Source organism: Oncorhynchus gorbuscha, linkage group LG20 (assembly GCF_021184085.1).
Source record: "Oncorhynchus gorbuscha isolate QuinsamMale2020 ecotype Even-year linkage group LG20, OgorEven_v1.0, whole genome shotgun sequence".
Taxonomy (NCBI): Eukaryota; Metazoa; Chordata; class Actinopteri; order Salmoniformes; family Salmonidae; genus Oncorhynchus; species Oncorhynchus gorbuscha.
Window position 1 is genome coordinate 1,662,860 of NC_060192.1, and position 22,791 is coordinate 1,685,650.

The window sequence follows — 22,791 nt, forward strand, 5'->3', positions numbered from 1 at the left end:
GGCGAAACAGGCAAACAAAGTCATAAAGAAAATTATTGATGTAGAGTGCAGACAAATGCAAAGATTTATAGATCCAGTAACCCCCCCCACACACACACACATCAGCATTTGCTGGAGTTCAGATACCGTTTGCAGTCCTGACATGTCATCGTTGAGATTGTGACTCCAACTGCACTGGTCATCAGTATCCCCTTCACCGCCCATTCCTACACACACACACACACACACACACACACACACACACACACACACACACACACACACACACACACACACACACACACACACACACACACACACACACACACACACACACACACACACACAGGGTGAGAAAAGCAGGGATGGAGAAAGTTGCTAAAGTAGCAGATTCCAGCTACAGATTATCTGGTGTACAATGTGATACAGTGCCGTAAACAAGTATTTGCCCCTTTCTGAGCCTATACTTTTACATATTTTGGACACCGAATCAGATCTTCAACCAAAACCTAATATTAGATAAAGGGAACAAACATTGCACTTCATACCAACGGTGGTAGTGTGATGCTTTGGAGATGCTTTGCTGCCTCAGGACCTGGACGACTTGCCATTATTGAAGGAACAATGAATTCTGTCTTGTATCAGAATTTTTATTTTATTTTTTATAATATTTAAATGGACACACCTACTCATTCCAGGGTTTATCTTTATTTTTACTATGTTCTACATTGTAGAATAATATTGAAGACAACATGTACAGTCGTGGCCAAAAGTTTTGAGAATGACGCAAATATAAAGTCAGCTGCCTCAGTTTGTATGATGGCAATTTGCATATACTCCAGAATGTTATGAAGAGTGATCAGATGAATTGCAATTAATTGCAAAGTCCCTCTTTGCCATGCAAATGAACTGAATCCCCCCCAAAAAACATTTCTGCTGCATTTCAGCCCTGCCACGAAAGGACCAGCTGACATCATGTCAGTGATTCTCTCGTTAACACAGGTGTGAGTGTTGATGAGGACAAGGCTGGAGATCACTCTGATCATTTCCAGCATGATGGAGCACCTTGCCATAAGGCAAAAGTGATAACTAAGTGACTCGGGGAACAAAACATCGATATTTTGGGTCCATGGCCAGGAAAACTCCCCAGATCTTAATCCCATCGAGAACTTGTGGTCAATCCTCAAGAGGCGGGTGGACAAACAAAAACTCTAAAATTCTGACAAACTCCAAGCATTGATTATGCAAGAATGGGCTGCCATCAGTCAGGATGTGGCCCAGAAGTTAATTGACAGAATGACAGGGCGGATTGCAGAGGTCTTGAAAAAGAAGGGTCAACACTGCAAATATTGCCTCTTTGCATCAACTTCATGTAATTGTCAATAAAAGCCTTTGACACTTATGAAATGCCTGTAATTAAACTTCAGTATTCCATAGTAACATCTGACAAAAATATCTCAAGACACTGAAGCAGCAGACTTTGTGAAAATTAATATTTGTGTCATTCTCAAAACTTTTGGCCACGACTGTAGTAACCAAAAAAAAAAGTGTTACCTGGAATGCTTTTCCCCCCCAAAAGTTTGGAAGTAGTTCCCACATATGCTGAGCACTCGTTGGCTGTTTTTCCTTCACTCTGCGGTCCAACTCATCCCAAACAATCTCAATTGAGTCATGGTTGGGTGATTGTGGAGACCAGGTCACCTGATGCAGCACTCCATCACTCTCCTTGAACAAATAGCCCTTACACAGGCTGGATGTGTGCTGGGTCATTGTCCTGTTGAAAGACAAATGATAGTCCCACTAAGCCCAAACCAGATGGGATGGTGTGTCGCTGCAGAATGCTGTGGTAGCCATGCTGGTTAAGTGTGCCTTGAATTCTAAATAAATCACTGACCGTGTCACCAGCAAAGCACCCCCACACCATCACACCTCCTCCTCCATGCTTCACGGTGGGAACCACACATGCGGAAATCATTCGTTCACCTACTCTCTGTCTCACAAAGACACGGCGGTTACAACCAAAAATCTCTCATTTGGACTCATCAGCCCAAAGGACAGATTTCCAAGGGTCTAATGTCCATTGCTCGTGTTTCTTGGCCCAAACAAGTTTCTTCTTATTATTGGTGTCCTTTAGTAGTGGTCTCTTTGCAGCAATTCGAACATGAAGGCCTGATTCACGCAGTCTCCTCTGAACAATTGACGTTGCGATGTGTCTGTTACTTGAAGTCTGAAGCATTTATTTGGGCTGCAATCTGAGGTGCAGTTAACGCTAATGAACTTATCCTCTGCAGCAGAGGTAACTCTGGGTCTTCCTTTCCTGTGGCAGCTCTCATGAGAGCCAGTTCTTGGTTTTTGCAACTGCACTTGAAGAAACTTTCAAAGTTCTTGAAATGTTCCGGATTGACGGACCTTCATGTCTTAAATTAATGACGGACTATCGTTTCTCTTTGCTTATTTGAGCAGTTCTTGCCATAACACAGACTTGGTATTTAACCAAATAGGGATATCTTCTGTATACCACCCCTACCTTGTCATCACAACACAACAGATTGGCTCAAATGCATTAAGGAAAGACGGTTGAGACATTGCCAAGAGTGTGCAGAGCTGTCATCAAGGCAAAGGGTGGCTACTTTGAAGAATGTCAAATGTAAAAATATTTTGATTTGTTTAACACTTTTTTTGGTAACAACATGGTGTTATTTCATAGCTTTGATGTCTTCACTATTATTACGATATAGAAAAAAAGAAAGAAAAACCCTGGAATGAGTAGGTGTCTTTGACTGGTCCTGTACAAACAACAACTTGCAGACTCACACAAACGACTACGGTGTCATCAGAAAGTATTCACACAAACCCCTAGACTTTTTCCACATTTTGTTGTGTTACAGCAATTTAAAATGGATTCAATACAGATTTCTTTGTCACTGGGCTACATACAATAGCCCATAATGACAAAGTGGAATATTTTTCTTATTACAAATTAATGAAAAATTCTAAGCTGAAATGTCTTGAGTCAATAAGGATTCAACCTCTTTGTTATGGCAATCCAAAAATAAATAGAGGATTAAAAAATGTGCGTAATAAGTCACAGAGTAAGTTGCATGGATTCATTCTGTATGACTACCTCATCTATCTCTGTACCCCACACACATCTGTAATGTCTGGCAGTCGAGCACTGAATTTCAAACACAGATTCAACCACAAAGACCATGGAGCTTTTCCAGTGCATGGAAAAGAAGAGCACCTATTGGTAGATGGGTAGAAAGTACTGACTCAGGGGTGTAAATAGTTATGTAAATTCATTTGTTTTATTTTTAATAAATTAGCAAAAAAAGAATCTAAAAACATATTTTCACCTTATCATTTATGGGGTATTGTGTATAGATGGTTGAGAACAAAATATATATTGAATCCATTTTGAATTCAGGCTGTAACAACCAAATGTGGAATAAGCCGAGGGGTATGAAGACGTTGTGTAGGTGCTGTACATCTCATTTGCCCAGACCCGCATGCTCACACCCCCATCCTTTGCCCAGACCCGCATGCTCACACCCCCATCCTTTGCCCAGACCCTCATGCTCACACCCCCATCCTTTGTCCAGACCCGCATGCTCACATCCCCCAGACCCGCGTCCTTTTGCCCAGACCCTCATGCTCACACCCCCATCCTTTACCCAGACCCTCATGCTCACCCCCATCCTTTGCCCAGACCCTCATGCTCACACCCCCATCCTTTAGACCCAGACCCCCCATCCTTTGCCCAGACCCGCGTGCTCACACCCCCATCCTTTGCCCAGACCCTCATGCCCACACCCCATCCTTTACCCAGACCCTCATGCTCACACCCCCATCCTTTACCCAGACCCTCATGCCCACACCCCCATCCTTTACCCAGACCCTCATGCTCACACCCCCATCCTTTACCCAGACCCTCATGCTCACACCCCCATCCTTTACCCAGACCCGCATGCCCACACCCCCATCCTTTACCCAGACCCTCATGCTCATCCTTTACCCAGACCCATGCACCCCCATCCTTTACCCAGACCCTCATGCTCACACCCCCATCCTTTACCCAGACCCTCATGCTCACACCCCCATCCTTTACCCAGACCCGCATGCCCACACCCCCATCCTTTACCCAGACCCTCATGCTCACACCCCCATCCTTTACCCAGACCCTCATGCTCACACCCCCATCCTTTACCCAGACCCTCATCATCCTTTACCCAGACCCTCATGCACACCCCCATCCTTTACCCAGACCCATGCATGCTCACACCCCCATCCTTTACCCAGACCCGCATGCCCACACCCCCATCCTTTACCCAGACCCGCATGCCCACACCCCCATCCTTTACCCAGACCCTCATGCTCACACCCCCATCCTTTACCCAGACCCTCATGCTCACACCTCCATACTTTGTGATTGCATTGTTGTTTGCCACTTGGCCTTAAATTGTTCCAATTTGTTTTTCCTCAGTCGCTATTTCAATATTAAATTGGATTTTTCCATTGTGTTAATAATGAGAAGGGAATCATCGAACCCATTGGGTATCTCGCCATACCCCCCATATAGTAGGTCTTGAAATATGCAGACAAACAGATTCAAAGTATCTTTACATTGTAATACTTCTGACAGTCAACTTTCTAGCTCCCGTCCATAACTTTTGGACATTCCAAGAAAGCATGGATGATTGAGTCATCATTAGTTTTTCCATTTAAGACATGACTCTGCCCTTGTGCTGTAGAATCTGTGAATTTTTGTCTCATAATAAATTCTAAACATTAGTTTATACTGGATTAAGTCATGGTTCAGATAGTTTCTATTTTTTTCTAAGTGATTTCAGTTGGAAATGCTCTCTGCAAGGTTTTGTACATTATCTTTGTCATATGAACATACTTTTCTGACTCAAATAAGATTCCCACAACGTTGCTCTGATCGCCAAAAGATTTCAAATGGAAGTTGTGATATGTAATTTTTAAGTTTAAGCATGTGATCAGTCAAAAATTACTTTTTAAAATTGTGTCACGGAAATAGCCATATTTCCTGTTACAAAGACATTTACGGTTTCTATTCACGTTTTGTCTGACCATAGGGGAATTAACGTACTATAGCCAACATCATCAAATATGTCAAAATATATATGATAGTAAAATGTAGCACACACTTTTTCACAGGAATGACATTTATTTTTTCCAACTTTAAAAATTGAGAGATTAAAAATGCTCCCAAGCACAATTTAACCAGTTATTCTAGACTAGAAGTAAATTAGACTGATTTTGTCCATTATTGTCCTTATAGTCCAAGGACATGTTGTGTTAAAGGTGAATTGGCTCTGGAAGTCTAAACTGCCAAATACTCCATCTAAAATGTGAATGGATTCTCAATTGCGGTACGGTTCTAAAAACATAAATCTCTCTACTTTCATATCAATCACAATGATTTCACAGCTGTTTTAACACCGTTGCAGCAGACAGTATTATTCAGAGACAATACGTTTATGGTGTCTGTCCGTCTTCCGTTTACTCACAGGTGTTAGACGCAAATAGCTCATTCAAACAGGTCTTCTGTCTGTTTTCCGTAAACATGTGCTGTAACATGACGATATGGCCTTGTGGGAACACGAACCCTAAAAAGGTGTGTATCAATTTAACCTTTTGTTTTCGGGAGGAGAAAAATGAAGATGGAAGCAGAAGCTGCTGAGGATCTTGAATCTAAAGGCGGTAGAATTAAGGAAAATATGACAACAGAAGATGGAAAACAGCAAAGTAGCGTACAGTGTTGAGAATGTCCCTTCGTATCTTGTAGGAGTACAGTTTGTTGATGATGAGCAGTTGATTGGCTTACCAATCTTGAAGAATTCATTTGAGATATCCAAACTGGTGGAGAGAGTGCTGGGTAAAGTAAAGGCTATGATAATCACAAGGCAGGCTTGTTTTATGTAAGGATCAGTGTGTGATAATCACAAGGCAGGCTTGTTGTTGATCCATCTCACCCAATTCGAGAGGTTTGCCCGTGTCTCTTCGGAACAGGGCGCAGGTGAGGGTGAAGGAAGATGTGCCCGACGAGGGTGAAGGAAGATGTGCCCGACGAGGTTGAAGGAAGATGTGCCCGACGAGGTTGAAGGAAGATGTGCCCGACGAGGGTGAAGGAAGATGTGCCCGACGAGGGTGAAGGAAGATGAGGTGGCTATTGTCAGGATTAATCAGATCATCTCATATACAGCAGCAGTGAGACAGGTTTAGGGATTGAGTGGTCCTGAAGAGTCCACGGTGGTCGGTAGGCATTCTCCACGGGCGGGTTCTCACCAGCAGGACCCAGAGATGTTGCATGTGAAGGTGGAATTTGTGTTTTATTTTTATGGCAATGGTGGTCATTGGCACAGCTAAGGTGGAGAAGAGGTCCAGAAGGATGGATGTTATTGTGGATGTGGCAGAGCGGTTCCTGGGACTGAAGGATTTTGGGGGAAAGGATTTACACGATGTACTGGCAAGAATTTTTTGAGGGGTATCTGTACGTAACTTTTTTTTTTAAATCTTTGACAACTTTTACTTTAGTACATTCCTAAAGAAAACAAGAATGGCTGCGTGTGGTTTGCTTAATATCAGGGATTTGTTTTATACACTTGATACTTAAGTATATTGAAAACAAAATACTTTTTGAATTTTACTGAAGTAGTATTTTACTGGATGACTTTTACTCGAGTCATTTTCTATTAAGGTATCTTTACTTTTACCCAACAATTCGGTATTACTTTTTCCAACCGGTCACGTACAATTTACCACCCTCTCAGGCCCCGGAGCCTGGGGAGGGAAGTTATGGAAATTTGATGGACTGAAAGAGAGGGAGATATCATGGAACTGAGAGCCAGGATCAAGGGCTAGAGCCTCTAGTAACAGCAGGCTGAACGTTTGACGTCCCAGGCAATCAATATCCATGCAACTTCAAGCGAGACGCTGGCTAATTAGCTGACTTGCGTTTGACTTAGCTACAATAAACATTACGATTATTACGTGCACGCTGGTTGTGTACAAGAAGACATGCATAGACTGTTCATGTACTAGCTTACGTTACCTGGCTAACGTTTCTAGTAAGCAGAAACGCTGGTTAACGTTGGAAACGTCGAAGCCACACAAAGTCTAATCACATTAAGATAAAGCTCATGAAATGTAGGAGCTGGAAACTTACTTTAGAACTTTCTTGACTTGCTATTTCTCTCTTTCTCGTCCAACATAGCTTGCCATATGATACCGTTGAGAAAAAAAAATATATTCCTCCTGGCTGCCCAACCCCACCCATTTACATCACTAGTCAATCCCTGCTGTTGTCGTCAGAACTACACACAGTGTAATTCATTCCAATTGGCTATCGTTATATGGACTCATCCTATCAGAGTCGTGCTTGTATTCTCAGTTCGCTATGTACTTCCTGTTTACACGAGCACGGTCAGAGAGGAAGAGGCGAAGCGAGATGTTTTACTCCACCCAAAATAAGCCGTATTCTTCTTCGACGAGGTTTAACGTCGGTTGACATCCAATAAATGTTGCATTACCGCCACCTACTAGACTGGAGTACAGCTCCCTTATACTTTGCTTGAAAATACCCTACCACCAAACACTCACTTTTTTTTTAAAATAACATCCTATAAAAATAACAACACCCTACTCCACTATTTAAATGTATTCTGTCCTACCTCAGGCCAACAACCTGAAAGGATGGGACACCACCACTTAACCACTTAACACACCCTGTAACTCGTCTGATGTCTCGCACACCCAAATACCTCTCTGCAGCTGCCACCACGACCCCAATTGTCTGCAACTTACATTCCATCCCTGCAGGTCAGTTGATAACTATTGCTATAAATGCTAAAAATCCAATCTTACTGAAACATATATAATACTTGTTGGCCTTGACCCATCTTTGAAAGCGAAAGCTCTAGCCTTTACCTTGGTGCGGATGTTGCCTGTAATCCATGGCTTCTGGTTGGGAAATGTATGAATGGTCGCTGTGGGGATGACGTCATCGATGCACTTATTGATGAGGCTGGTGACTGAGGTGGTATACTCCTCAATGCCATTGGATGAATCCTTGAACATATTCCAGTCTGTGCTAGCAAAACAGTCCTGTAGGGTTGCATCCGCATCGTCTGACCACTTCTGTATTGAGTGAGTCACTGGTACTTCCTGCTTTGGTTTTTGCTTGTAAGCAGGAATCAGGAGGATAGAATTATGGTCAGATTTGCCAAATGGAGGGCGATGGAGAGCTGTGTATGCATCTCTGTGTGTGGAGTAAAGGTGGTCTAGAGTTTTTTTTAAATCTGGTTGCACATGTGACATGCTGGTAGAAATGAGATTAAAACAGATTTAAGTTTGCCTGTATTAAATTCCCCGGCCACTAGGAGCGCTGCTTCTGGATGAGCATTTTGTTGTTTGCTTATGGCCTTATACAGCTCGTTGAGTGCCGTATTAGTGCCAGCATCGGTCTGTGGTGGTAAATAGACGGCTACGAATAATATAGATGTGAACTCTCTTGGTAGATAGTGTGGTCTTCACCTTATCATGAGGTATTTTACCTCAGGCGAGCAATACCTCGAGACTTCTTTAATATTACACATCGCGCATCAGCAGGATGGAAGACAGCCTCCCCCACCCCGCAAATGAACCTTATCATCTCCTCAGATAGAGCAAACAGCCACTTCCTCCCAGATAGCTGTGCGTTCTCACCCGGCCAGCCAGCTATTGACAAATAGACTCACACCCCCACCCCTCGTCTTACCAGATGTAGCTGCTCTGTCCTGCCGAAACACGGACAAGCCAGCCAGCTCTATATTATCCAGTCGTCGTTTGGTCACATCTCGGTGAAACATAAGATATTATAGTTTTGAATGTCCCGTTGGTAGGATAGTCTCAATCGTAGATCATCCAGTTTTCCTATGATTGCGCATTGGCCAATAATACAGAGGGGGGTGGTGGTTTGCTGACTTGCCGACAAATTCTCACAAAGCACTGAAAGGAATTTTATAATATCGGTACAATACAGGAACACCTGTAATTACAAAAGTACAATGATTAATGTTTTGCTTTTAGCTTGAGATTAAGAATAAGTGGTAGAGACTTTGTAAGTGCACGAAGATGTCAACTGTACAAAAAGTCAGATGTCTGTGTGTTGAAGCTATACTTTCAGTTCCTGTTGATACTATGTTCCAGTCTTACTTCTGCTAGCACATGATAGCAATAGAAGGACGAAGGATTGGGAAACTAACTGCCATTAACAATAAGCTGAACTCCGCCTAGCAGAGACATCTTTGTATTAGCAACTATTAATTATGAGCTTATATGGTATTACATTTAAGGTACATAACCCTGGGCTGGGTGATCCTCAGTAGGGGATGAAAAGGGAAAACCCCATCTTTTGTGCTGTGTTACTTGCAAATGACTGTAAGTGTAAACTCCGGGTTGCAATCCGGTTTGCAATCCTTATTAAACAAATTAACCTCTGATTAAAGAAGTTTCCTGTGGTCACTTATGTGCACATAGGGCAGAATTCCCTTACAGCACCCAGACCTCCACCCCCAGTTTTTTCGGTCTTTTCTTCCCGCGAATGATGGGGATTTGGGCCTGGTCTCCGGGAAGCAGTGTATCCTTCGTGTCGGACTCATTAAAGAAAAAATCTTCGTCCAGTTCCAGGTGAGTAATCGCTGTTCTGATGTCCAGAAGCTCTTTTCGTTCATAAGAGACGGTAGTAGCAATGGTAGTAGCAACATTATGTACAAAATGAGTTACAAAAAATGCTAAAAAAATATACAAAAATAGCACAGTTGGTTAGGAGCCCGGTAAAACGGAAGCCATCCCCTCCGGTGCCATTATTCACTGAGCAGTGAGCATGACTACAACAGAAGAACCACTTTAAAACAATCCTTGCTGCTTTGTTCTGTGCGATCTGCAGCCTCCTAATTTGACTTGCTGATGTATGTCCACAGAAAACAGAACAGTAGTTCACCTGACTCTCAATTAATGCTTGGGTTATTTGCTTAAGAATCTTTTCCGGTAAACATTGAGCTATCCTTCTGATCATGCATGCAGTTTTAATATTTTTCTTTACATAGATGAGTTATTTGAGACAACCATGATAAGCAGCTGTGTAGCTGCACCCGTAGTAGTTTGGTTTCTGCCACTTCCTCAATTTGTATTCCCCGATTAAGGCATCCCCCCGCCCTTCTCTGATTCAGAGGGGTTGGGATAAATTCGGAAGACACATTTTAGTTGTACAACTGACTTGGTATCCCCCTTTCCCTTTCCTTTCCTCATACATAATTGTATCCCATGCTTTGTTGGTCTTTTCCTGATGGAACAGACCAGCTTAACCTTGGTTTTCTCTGTGTTCACAACAAGTTTGTTCTAGCAAACCCACTCCCTGATATTTTCTAGATCTACTTGTAGAGATTTCTGTACCTGTTGAAGGGATTGTCTTGTTGTATAAATTGTAGTATCATCTGCAAACATAGTAGCTTGAGTTTCAGATGAGGCATAAGGAAGGTTGTTGGAATGTATATTAAGTAAAGAAGTGGCCCAAGGCAGCTGCCCTGCGGTATTCCACAGTCTAAAGCATGAGGGGAAGAAAACAACCCATGGATATACAGTGGGGCAAAAAAGTATTTAGTCAGCCACCAATTGTGCAAGTTCTACCACTTAAAAAGATGAGAGAGGCCTGTAATTTTCATCATAGGTACACTTCAACTAAATGAGAAAAAGAAAATCCAGAAAATCACATTGTAGGATTTTTAATGAATTTATCTGCAAATTATGGTGGAAAATAAGTATTTGGTCACCTACAAACAAGCAAGATTTCTGGCTCCTCTGTCCTCCACTCATTACCTGTATTAATGGCACCTGTTTGAACTTGTTATCAGTATAAAAGACACCTGTCCACAACCTCAAACAGTTACACTCCAAACTCCACTATGGCCAAGACCAAAGAGCTGTCAAAGGACACCAGAAACAAAATTGTAGACCTGCTCCAGGCTGGGAAGACTGAATCTGCAATAGGTAAGCAGCTTGGTTTGAAGAAATCAACTGTGGGAGCAATTATTAGGAAATGGAAGAAATACAAGACCACTGATAATCTCCCTCGATCTGGGGCTCCATGCAAGATCTCACCTCGTGGGATCAAAACTATCACAAGAACGGTGAGCAGAAATCTCAGAACCACACGGGGGACCTAGTGAATGACCTGCAGAGAGCTGGGACCAAAGTAACAAAGCCTACCATCAGTAACACACTATGCCGCCAGGGACTCAAATAATGCAGTGCCAGTACATGTCCAGGCCCATCTGAAGTTTGCTAGAGAGCATTTGGATGATCCAGAAGAAGAGTGGGAGAGTGTAACTGTTTGAGGTTGTGGACAGGTGTCTTTTATACTGATAACAAGTTCAAACAGGTGCCATTAATACAGGTAACGAGTGGAGGACAGAGGAGCCTCTGATTCGGTGAGCGAGTTCATTAGAACGTGCGTTGAAGATGTCGTTCCCATAGCAACGATTAAAACATTCCCAAACCAGAAACCGTGGATTGATGGCAGCATTCGCGTGAAACTGAAAGCCCGAACCACTGCTTTTAATCAGGGCAAGGTGACCGGAAACATGAACGAATACAAACAGTGCAGCTATTCCCTCCGCAAGGCAATCAAACAAGCTAAGCGTCAGTATAGAGACAAAGTAGAGTCACAATTCAACGGCTCAGACACAAGAGGTATGTGGCAGGGTCTACAGTCAATCACGGATTACAAAAAGAAAACCAGCCCAGTCACGGACCAGGATGTCTTGCTCCCAAGCAGACAAAAAAACTTTTTTGCCCGCTTTGAGGACAATACAGTGCCACTGACACGGCCCGCAACTAAAACATGCGGACTCTCCTTCACTGCAGCTGACGTGAGGAAAACATTTAAACGTGTCAACCCTCGCAAGGATGCAGGCCCAGACGGAATCCCCAGCTGCGCCCTCAGAGCATGCGCAGACCAGCTGGCTGGTGTGTTTATGGACATATTCAATCAATCCCTATCCCAGTCTATTGTTCCCACATGCTTCAAGAGGGCCACCATTGTTCCTGTTCCCAAGAAAGCTAAGGTAACTGAGCTAAACGACTACCGCCCCGTAGCACTCACGTCCATCATCATGAAGTGCTTTGAGAGACTAGTCAAGGACCATACCACCTCCACCCTACCTGACACCCTAGACCCACTCCAATTTGCTTACCGCCCAAATAGGTCCACAGACAATGCAATCTCAACCACACTGCACACTGCCCTAACCCATCTGGACAAGAGGAATACCTATGTGAGAATGCTGTTCATCGACTACAGCTCGGCATTTAACACCATAGTGCCCTCCAAGCTCGTCATCAAGCTCGAGACCCTGGGTCTCGACCCCGCCCTGTGCAACTGGGTACTGGACTTCCTGACGGGCCGCCCCCAGGTGGTGAGGGTAGGCAACAACATTTCCACCCCGCTGATCCTCAACACTGGGGCCCCACAAGGGTGCGTTCTGAGCCCTCTCCTGTCCTCCCTGTTCACCCACGACTGCGTGGCCACGCACGCCTCCAACTCAATCATCAAGTTTGCGGACGACACAACAGTGGTAGGCTTGATTACCAACAATGACGAGACGGCCTACAGGGAGGAGGTGAGGGCCCTCGGAGTGTGGTGTCAGGAAAATAACCTCACACTCAACGTCAACGAAACTAAGGAGATGATTGTGGACTTCAGGAAACAGCAGAGGGAACACCCCCCTATCCACATTGATGGGACAGTAGTGGAGAGGGTAGTAAGTTTTAAGTTCCTCGGCGTACACATCACAGACAAACTGAATTGGTCCACCCACACAGACAGCATCGTGAAGAAGGCGCAGCAGCGCCTCTTCAACCTCAGGAGGCTGAAGAAATTTATCTTGTCACCAAAAGCACTCACAAACTTCTACAGATGCACAATCGAGAGCATCCTGTCGGGCTGTATCACCGCCTGGTATGGCAACTGCTCTGCCCACAACCGTAAGGCTCTCCAGAGGGTAGTGAGGTCTGCACAACGCATCACCGGGGGCAAACTACCTTCCCTCCAGGACACGTACACCACCCGATGTCACAGGAAGGCCATAAAGATCATCAAGGACAACAACCACCTGAGCCACTGCCTGTTCACCCCACTATCATCCAGAAGGTGAGGTCAGTACAGGTGCATCAAAGCTGGGACCGAGAGACTGAAAAGCAGCTTCTATCTCAAGGCCATCAGACTGTTAAACAGCCACCACTAACATTGAGTGGCTGCTGCCAACACACTGACTCAACTCCAGCCACTTTAATAATGGGAATTGATGGGAAATGATGTAAAATATATCATTAGCCACTTTAAACAATGCTACCTAATATAATGTTTAGATACCCTACATTATTCATCTCATATGTATATGTATATACTGTACTCTATATCATTTACGGCATCTTTATGTAATACATGTATCACTAGCCACTTTAATGCCACTTTGTTTACATACTCATCTCATATGTATATACTGCACTCAATACCATCTACTGTATCTTGCCTATGCCGCTCTGTACCATCACTCATTCATACATCTTTATGTACATATTCTTATCCCCTTACACTTGTGTCTATAAGGTAGTAGTTTTGGAATTGTTAGCTAGATTACTTGTTGGTTATTACTGCATTGTCGGAACTAGAAGCACAAGCATTTCGCTACACTCGCATTAACATCTGCTAACCATGTGTATGTGACAAATAAAATGTGATTTGATTTGATTTGATTTGAATGTCATATGGTCAGATGAAACCAAAATATAACTTTTTGGTAAAAACTCAACTCGTCGTGTTTGGAGGACAAAGAATGCTGAGTTGCATCCAAAGAACACCATACCTACTGTGAAGCATGGGGTGGAAACATCATGCTTTGGGGCTGTTTTTCTGCAAAGGGACCAGGACGACTGATCCGTGTAAAGGAAAGAATGAATGGGGCCATGTATCGTGAGATTTTCAGTGAAAACCTCCTTCCATCAGCAAGGGCATTGAAGATGAAACGTGGCTTCAGCAATACAATGATCCCAAACACACCGCCCAGGCTGAAGGAGTTTCGTAAGAAGCATTTCAAGGTCCTGGAGTGGCCTAGCCAGTCTCCAGATCTCAACCCCATAGAAAATCTTTGGAGAGAGTTGAAAGTCCGTGTTGCCCAGCAACAGCTCCAAAACATCACTGCTCTAGAGGAGATCTGCATGGGCCAAAATACCAGCAACAGTGTGTGAAAATCTTGTGAAGACTTACAAAAAACGTTTGACCTCTGTCATTGCCAACAGAGGGTATATAACAAAGTATTGAGATAAACTTTTGTTATTGACCAAATATTTACAATTTGCAAATAAATTCATTAAAAATACTACAATGTGATTTTCTGGATTTCTTTTCTCATTTTGACTGTCATGGTTTAAGTGTACCTCAGTAAATTCATTTTCTTTGTTAAAAAAAATCTGCAAAATGATTGCCTGGGCTCAAACCCAGAGTCTCTGGTGGCACAGCTAGCACGTTGCGATGCAGTGCCCTAGACCACAATGCAGTGCCCTAGACCACTGCGCCACCCGGGAGGCCCCAACTGTACTCTTACTTATAGGGGCATGATAGTCCATTACCTCAGTGAGCAAATCAATAAAACATTCTGTAGCGTGATTTAAATCATCTTCTAGATAAATCAGCTCCCAGGGTACAGCAGCTAAATCATTTAGAAATAACTAATTATTAAATGTTTTGAAATTTCTCTTGACCACAATCCTAGGGGGTTTCTTTGGAACCTTGGTGTTCGTGGTTATGGTCACAATATTATGGTCTGTCCAGCCCACTGGCATTGAACGAACTAGAACGAACTACAAAAATCTCTGAAACTGGAAACACTTATCTCCCTCACTAGCTTTAAGCACCAACTGTCAGAGCAGCTCACAGATTACTGTACCTGTACATAGCCCACCTATAATTTAGCCCAAACAACTACCTCTTTCCCAACTGTATTTAATTTATTTATTTATTTTGCTCCTTTGCACCCCATTATTTTTATTTCTACTTTGCACATTCTTCCATTGCAAATCTACCATTCCAGTGTTTTACTTGCTATATTGTATTTACTTTGCCACCATGGCCTTTTTTTGCCTTTACCTCCATTATCTCACCTCATTTGCTCACATCGTATATAGACTTGTTTATACTGTATTATTGACTGTATGTTTGTTTTACTCCATGTGTAAACATCTACTGTGTCATTGTATGTGTCAAACTGCTTTGCTTTATCTTGGCCAGGTCGCAATTGTAAATGAGAACTTGTTCTCAACTAGCCTACCTGGTTAAATAAAGGTGAAATAAAATAAATAAATAAATAAAAATAGAGCATGTATTCATTATAGTGGAGATCAATAGAGCATGTATTCATTATAGTGGAGATCAATAGAGCATGTATTCATTATAGTGGAGATCAATAAAGCATGTATTCATTATAGTGGAGATCAATAGAGCATGTATTCATTATAGTGGAGATCAATAGAGCACAACAGTCCATGTACAAAGTACATTATATATACAAAAGTATGTGGTGATTGGTGTAGTAACCTTGTTGAACTGAAAGAAGATGTGAAACATTTGAGAAATTTGAGAATTTACATAGTGAATTGGGGAGGCCCGAGTTTGACAATTTTAAACACATGGGAATTTATATAGTGAATTGGGGAGGCCTGAGTTTGACAATTTTAAACACATGGGAATTTATATAGTGAATTGGGGAGGCCTGAGTTTGAACATTTTAAACACATGGGAATTTATATAGTGAATTGGGGAGGCCTGAGTTTGAATATTTTAAACAGTTGGGAATTTTTGTAGTGAACTTACGGAGCTAAGAGAGCTTGTGAAATGAAATTGTATTTTCCGGGTAGGTCTGCCTGAATATAACTGTTAGACTTGTCCTATTTATATTTGTATTTATTATGGATCCCCAGTGTGTGTGTGTGTGTGTGTGTGTGTGTGTGTGTGTGTGTGTGTGTGTGTGTGTGTGTGTGTGTGTGTGTGTGTGTGTGTGTGTGTGTGTGTGTGTGTGTGTGTGTGTGTGTGTGTGTGTGTGTGTGTGTGTGTGTGCTTGTACCAGCGGTTTTTAGACCTGTAGAACCACTGACCTTCCAAAAGACTTCTCGGCAAATGTATGAAGAGTCAAACAAATGTCCATATACCATATGTAGAGTCAAACAAATGTCCATATACCATATGTAGAGTCAAACAAAATGACAATATACCATATGAAGAGTCAAACAAAATGTCCATATATCCATATCAAATCAAAATCAAATCAAATTTATTTATATAGCCCTTCGTACATCAGCTGATATCTCAAAGTGCTGTACAGAAACCCAGCCTAAAACCCCAAACAGCAAGCAATGCAGGTGTAGAAGCACGGTGGCTAGGAAAAACTCCCTAGAAAGGCCAAAACCTAGGAAGAAACCTAGAGAGGAACCAGGCTATGTGGGGTGGCCAGTCCTCTTCTGGCTGTGCCGGGTGGAGATTATAACAGAACATGGCCAAGATGTTCAAATGTTCATAAATGACCAGCATGGTCGAATAATAACAAGGCAGAACAGTTGAAACTGGAGCAGCAGAACAGTCAGGTGGACCGGGGACAGCAAGGAGTCATCATGTCAGGTAGTCCTGGGGCACGGTCCTAGGGCTCAGGTCCTCCGAGAGAGAGAAAGAAAGAGAGAATTAGAGAGAGCATATGTGGGGTGGCCAGTCCTCTTCTGGCTGTGCCGGGTGGAGATTATAACAGAACATGGCCAAGATGTTCAAATGTTCATAAATGACCAGCATGGTCGAATAATAGTAAGGCAGAACAGTTGAAACTGGAGCAGCAGCATGGCCAGGTGGACTGGGGACAGCAAGGAGTCATCATGTCAGGTAGTCCTGGGGCATGGTCCTAGGGCTCAGGTCAGTTGATACTGGAGCAGCAGCATGGCCAGGTGGACTGGGGACAGCAAGGAGTCATCATGTCAGGTAGTCCTGGGGCATGGTCCTAGGGCTCAGGTCCTCCGAGAGAGAGAAAGAAAGAAGGAGAGAATTAGAGAACGCACACTTAGATTCACACAGGACACCGAATAGGACAGGAGAAGTACTCCAGATATAACAAACTGACCCTAGCCCCCCGACACAAACTACTGCAGCATAAATACTGGAGGCTGAGGCAGGAGGGGAACAGGAGACACATATGAAGGGTCAACAAATATGTTTACAACCCCTACACCTCAGGAGACCACATAACAAATGTTTGAAAACAGTTATGAGTTGTCCTGGGGGTGGGGACTGTCTCAGTCAATCACACCATCCTCTTTTTGAAAGGGTAATTGTACTCTTTAAGATGGGCCCTTTACTTATGACTTAAACAGATCCATTATACCCCCCCCCCCTTAATCTGGGGCACACATAGTGTTGCTTTGTAGTCTTAAATCTACTGTGAAACAAAAGTGTACACCTCACACACATGGTTATTGACTTAACAAAAAAGACACCAGTAACATGTCAGATATAGTGTAAATGTATTCATTTTTTAGTTTACAACCTAATATGACACTTTAAATAAATCACAGAAGACTGAAATGTAGCAAAATGCCTATTGAGCTGTACACTGAGATGCTCAGTTGGTCAATATTCCCCTCCAGTGATTCCCCAACGTCTTGTCAACATATGCCCCAAAAATGGAGCAGATATCTTATACCAATCCATCTTTATAGACACTTGTCATTAACAAGGATCTAAGAGGCCCCTATAGTGTACAAACATCTCTCCAAAATGCCAAATGTTTTCAGCATAGACATCTGGCTCAGTAGCATCTGTTGGCCTCTTTGTGAAGAACATGCAAACAGTTTTTTTCCCATTGAGATGCAAACACGAGTCACTAAGCCACTTTGTAACCTGGACCATTACAGCAGTGAGTTCTGGTGCAGCTTGTTGTTTGCTCTTTGCACATATATCACTGTATCATCTGCATACATTTGAACTTCAAACCCAGTACAGACAGAAGGCAGATCATTAATGTACAGGCTGAACAGGAGGGGCCCCAGTATTGACCCTTGGGGCACGCCCACATCATAGCTACGAGTGGGCGACAGCTCATTGCTCACTCTGACACACTGAGTTCAGCCTTCAAGGTATGATTTCATCCATCTCAAGGCATCGGGGGAAAAGTTGATCTTGGGCAATTTTGTGATGAGAATCTCATGGTTAACGGTATCAAAAATCACACAATCCATAAACTCCACCAATAAAACATTAAACACCTGAACATGACTAATGTCATTATTTTCGTCACCATCCATCAATGGTTGAAGTGCATTATATTTCATTAAAGGTCAATTACATTTTAAAACCCTATTATTACTACTATTATTAACTATTATTAACTATGCAATATTAAACTATACCTCTGTTTTTTTAGTAAACCTTTATATATATATATATATATATATATATATATATATATATATATATATATATATATATATATATATATATATATATATATATATATATGTATATATATGTATATATCATACATATTATTATAACACACTACTACAAAATATATATTTCAAATGTATAGTTATTTTTAATTGTTGGAAGACAGATATTTTTATGTTTTAGAAAAGAAGGCCTTGGGAAGGGTTCTCTCTCTCTATTTCTCTCTCTCTCTCTCTCTCTCTCTCTCTCTCTCTCTCTGCTTGTAACCTAGAACTGGTCTAGGAGACAAGTTTTCTGTAGTTTTCTGTGGTTTATCTGTGTCAGACTTGTCTAGCACTAAACCCTAAACCTCAACTAAATCTTGTAATAAATCATGTGGAAGTTGAGCAAGTTGTCACGTATGTGAGGAGAGACGGACCAAGGCGCAGCGGATGTTGAGTTCCTCATACTTATTATAAAGTGAAACTTAGCCAAAACAATAAATCAATAAACAAACAATGAAACGTGACTACGTGGTGCACATGCACAAAACACAAAACAATATCCCACAAAACAGGTGAGAACAGGGAACCGTTAAGTATGATCCCCAATTAGAGACAACGATAATCAGCTGCCTCTATTTGAGAATCATACTCAATCCCAAAACATAGAAACCAAATTACTAGTAACCCCCCCCCCCTAGTCACGCTCTGACCTAACACCAATACGAAACATATCCCAGTCCACGTGATGGAAGCAGTCTTGGAGTGTGGAGTCAGCTTGGTCGGACCAGCGTTGGACAGATCTCAACCACACTGCACACTGCCCTAACCCATCTGGACAAGAGGAATACCTATGTGAGAATGCTGTTCATCGACTACAGCTCGGCATTCAACACCATAGTACCCTCCAAGCTCGTCATCAAGCTCGAGACTCTGGGTCTCAACCCCGCCCTGTGCAACTGGGTACTGGACTTCCTGACGGGCTGCCCCCAGGTGGTGAGGGTAGGCAACAACATCTCCTCGCCGCTGATCCTCAACACTGGGGCCCCACAAGGGTGCGTTCTGAGCCCTCTCCTGTAATCCCTGTTCACCCACGACTGCGTGGCCACGCACGCCTCCAACTCAATCATCAAGTTTGCGGACGACACAACAGTGGTAGGCTTGATTACCAACAATGACGAGACGGCCTACAGGGAGGAGGTGAGGGCCCTCGGAGTGTGGTGTCAGGAAAATAACCTCACACTCAACGTCAATGAAACTAAGGAGATGATTGTGGACTTCAGGAAACAGCAGAGGGAACACCCCCCTATCCACATTGATGGGACAGTAGTGGAGAGGGTAGTAAGTGTTAAGTTCCTCGGCATACACATCACAGACAAACTGAATTGGTCCACCCACACAGACAGCATCGTGAAGAAGGCGCAGCAGCGCCTCTTCAACCTCAGGAGGCTGAAGAAATTTGTCTTGTCACCAAAAGCACTCACAAACTTCTACAGATGCACAATCGAGAGCATCCTGGCGGGCTGTATCACCGCCTGGTACGGCAACTGCTCCGCCCTCAACCGTAAGGCTCTCCAGAGGGTAGTGAGGTCTGCACAACGCATCACCGGGGGCAAAATACCTGCCCTCCTGGACACCTCCAGGCGGTGATACAGCCCGCCAGGATGCTCTCGATTGTGCATCTGTAGAAGTTTGTGAGTGCTTTTGGTGACAAGACAAATTTCTTCAGCCTCCTGAGATCTGTGAATGTATTGTAATGTTTTAAAATGGTATAATCTGCCTTAATTTTGCTGGACCCCAGGAAGAGTAGCTGCTGCTTTGGCAGCTAATGGGGATCCATAATAAATACAAATATAAATAGGACAAGTCTAACAGTTACTTATATTCAGGCAGACCTACCCAGAAAATACAATTTCATTTCACAAGCTCTCTAAACAGCAGCTCCGTAAATTCACTACATAAATTCCCATCTGTTTCAAATGTTCAAACTCAGGCCTCCACCATCCACTACATAAATTCCCAAATGTCCCATCTTCTTTCAGTTCAACAACACATCAATCACCAGGACAGCTTCATTGCAAACACATGCTTTACCCAAACAGCTGCAGTAGGAGGTTACATAAGCACTCACTCAATTGCGTGAGAACATCCGGACAGGATGTACATAAATGGGCATAACCTCGTGACACATAAAATAGGTCATCAATTACTTTCGGACACGTGCCATCTACTATATTTCTTCTCTTAGGCCCCGATTCTGTGCTTCCCAACTTTGTGTTTCCTGTTTCAGCATGACAATGACCCGCGTGTACAAAGTGAGGTCCATACAGAAATGGTTTGTCGAGACCGGTGTGGAATACCTTGACTGGCCTGCACAGAGCCCTGACCTCAACTCCTTTGGGATGAATTGGAATGCAGACTGCGAGCCAGGCCTAATCGCTCAATATCAGTGTTTGACCTCACTAATGTTCTTGTGGTTGAATGTAAGCAAGTCCCTGTGCAGTGGTGGGAGAATACACAAGTGTCATACTTAGGTGAAAGTAAAGATAGCTGAATAGAAAATGACTCAAGTAGAGGTGAAAGTCACCCAGTAAAATACTACTTGAGTAAAAGTCTAAAACATTTTGGTTTTAAATGTACTTAAGTATCAAAAGTAAATGTAATTTCAAAAATATACTTAAGTATCAAAATTGCGTCATTCAAGTCACGGGTGTGTCCCGAAGTAGATGGATTTATGGTGCTTTAGGGAACTCTGGGAGTAAAAAACAAGGTTGGCAAGTCAGAGTTCTAGAAAAAGGCTGAGTTCCCGACTTAGAATTCTGAGTTGGGTGACCGTTCAAAACTCTTTTTCCCAGTCGGAGCTCGTTTTTTTTTCAGAGTTCTCAATTGTCTTGAACGCAATGAAGTCAGAAGTCTGAGATTTCAGAGTTCCCAGTTTCCAGTTGTTTTGAACACTGCATTACTCCTCTACCATGAATGAAATGACACGCGAGTTGAGGACCAATGAAATCTGGTTCCCTTCCTCTCGCAAAGATTGCGTCATCATCCCCTTCATTTGAAAGCAACCCCTCAGCATTATCAAACTTCCCCGTGTATCATTATAGGGAGGGGGTTCTTTTCAGCTGCTGACGGAGACACAAGAAGGCCTGTTTGAATGGAGCAAAAAGCCACCTAAACACGCTTTAATCCTGGGAAAATGCTATTTCGGAATGTACAGATCAGCGCTCTGTTTACCGAAGATCAAATGATGCATTCAAAGAAAAGAACACCCTCCCTACTATCACACATGGGGAGGTTTTATAAAGCTGGGGGTTCGCTTTGCTGCCTCTGGTACTAGGGGCCTTAAACGTGTACAAGGCATCATGAAATCGGCAAATTATCAGGTGTTTTGGAATCCAATATTAACCCAGTGTTCAAAACCTGGGTCTCCATTGAAGGTTGCGGGTCTTCCAGTAGGACAATGACCCCAAACACACATCAAAAAGCATCCAGGAATGGTTCTAGAAGAAACACAAGACTGTTTTGGAGCTGCCAGCGAAGAGTCCAGATCTGAATCACGTCAAAACCTATGGCAAGATCTGAAAACAGCAGTTGGTCGAGAGCACCCCTCAAACTTTGAAGAATTAGAACAGTTTGCTGCTGAAGAGTGGGCCAAATGGCCAGTAGAAAGCTTCAGCAAGCTCATTGATGGCTACAAGAAGTGTTTGTCTGCAGTTATCTTGGCCAAAGGCTGTGCAACCAAGTACTAGCTCTGGTGTGCCAACAATTTTGTCCATGTCATTTGTCTTTATTTTCTAAATGAAAAATTATAAACTTAAACTTACAAGAATAAAATTGTTTCTGCAATGTTGAAAATCCAATAACAAGATCCAATAAAAACCTTTTTTTTTTTTCAATAACAATTTATTCGTGAAGAAATAGGGATTTATTGAAGACATTTGCAAGGGTGACGATATATATTTTCTGCTACTGTATTTGTTCTAACCCAGCACTAAAACTCCTTAACGTAACCCAGCACTAACACTCCTTAACGTAACCCAGCACTAATACTCCTTAACGTAACCCAGCACTAATAGTCCTTAACGTAACCCAGCACTAATACTCCTTAACGTAACCCAGCACTAATACTCCTTAACGTAACCCAGCACTAATACTCCTTAACGTAACCCAGCACTAATACTCCTTAACGTAACCCAGCACTAATACTCCTTAACGTAACCCAGCACTAATACTCCTTAACGTAACCCAGCACTAATACTCCTTAACGTAACCCAGCACTAATACTCCTTA

General features: G+C 42.8%; 2 protein-coding genes across 6 annotated transcripts in view; one reads left to right on the forward strand and one right to left on the reverse strand.

Moving 5' to 3' along the window:
* LOC124007545 (patatin-like phospholipase domain-containing protein 7) overlaps nucleotides 1-7,275 on the reverse strand; it is a 61,871-nt gene extending 54,596 nt beyond the window's left edge. For all 5 annotated transcript variants that reach the window (XM_046318196.1, XM_046318195.1, XM_046318194.1 and 2 more), the window contains exons 1-2: nucleotides 7,172-7,275; nucleotides 127-206 (exon numbers count right to left, since the gene is read on the reverse strand). In XM_046318196.1, coding sequence (XP_046174152.1) covers nucleotides 127-204 — 78 coding nt within the window. In that variant the 5' untranslated portion in view covers nucleotides 205-206; nucleotides 7,172-7,275. The remainder of the gene's footprint in view (nucleotides 1-126; nucleotides 207-7,171) is intronic.
* Nucleotides 3,137-4,437, forward strand: LOC124006609 (extensin-like). Its single transcript, XM_046316662.1, has 4 exons — nucleotides 3,137-3,229; nucleotides 3,483-3,610; nucleotides 3,658-4,165; nucleotides 4,213-4,437. The coding sequence occupies exons 1-4, from the start codon at nucleotides 3,137-3,139 to the stop codon at nucleotides 4,435-4,437; spliced, it is 954 nt and encodes a 317-aa protein (XP_046172618.1).
* Nucleotides 7,276-22,791: the final 15,516 nt, after the last annotated feature.

What these genes read in the sequence shown, in the direction of transcription:
- LOC124006609 (XM_046316662.1), top strand. Translation starts at nt 3,137, where the DNA reads ATGTCTGGCAGTCGAGCACTGAATTTCAAACACAGATTCAACCACAAA. An exon ending in CTCACATCCCCCAGACCCGC is followed by an intron (nt 3,611 to 3,657) that starts GTCCTTTTGCCC and finishes TCCTTTACCCAG; the next exon opens with ACCCTCATGCTCACCCCCAT. An exon ending in TCCTTTACCCAGACCCTCAT is followed by an intron (nt 4,166 to 4,212) that starts GCTCACACCCCC and finishes TCCTTTACCCAG; the next exon opens with ACCCTCATGCACACCCCCAT.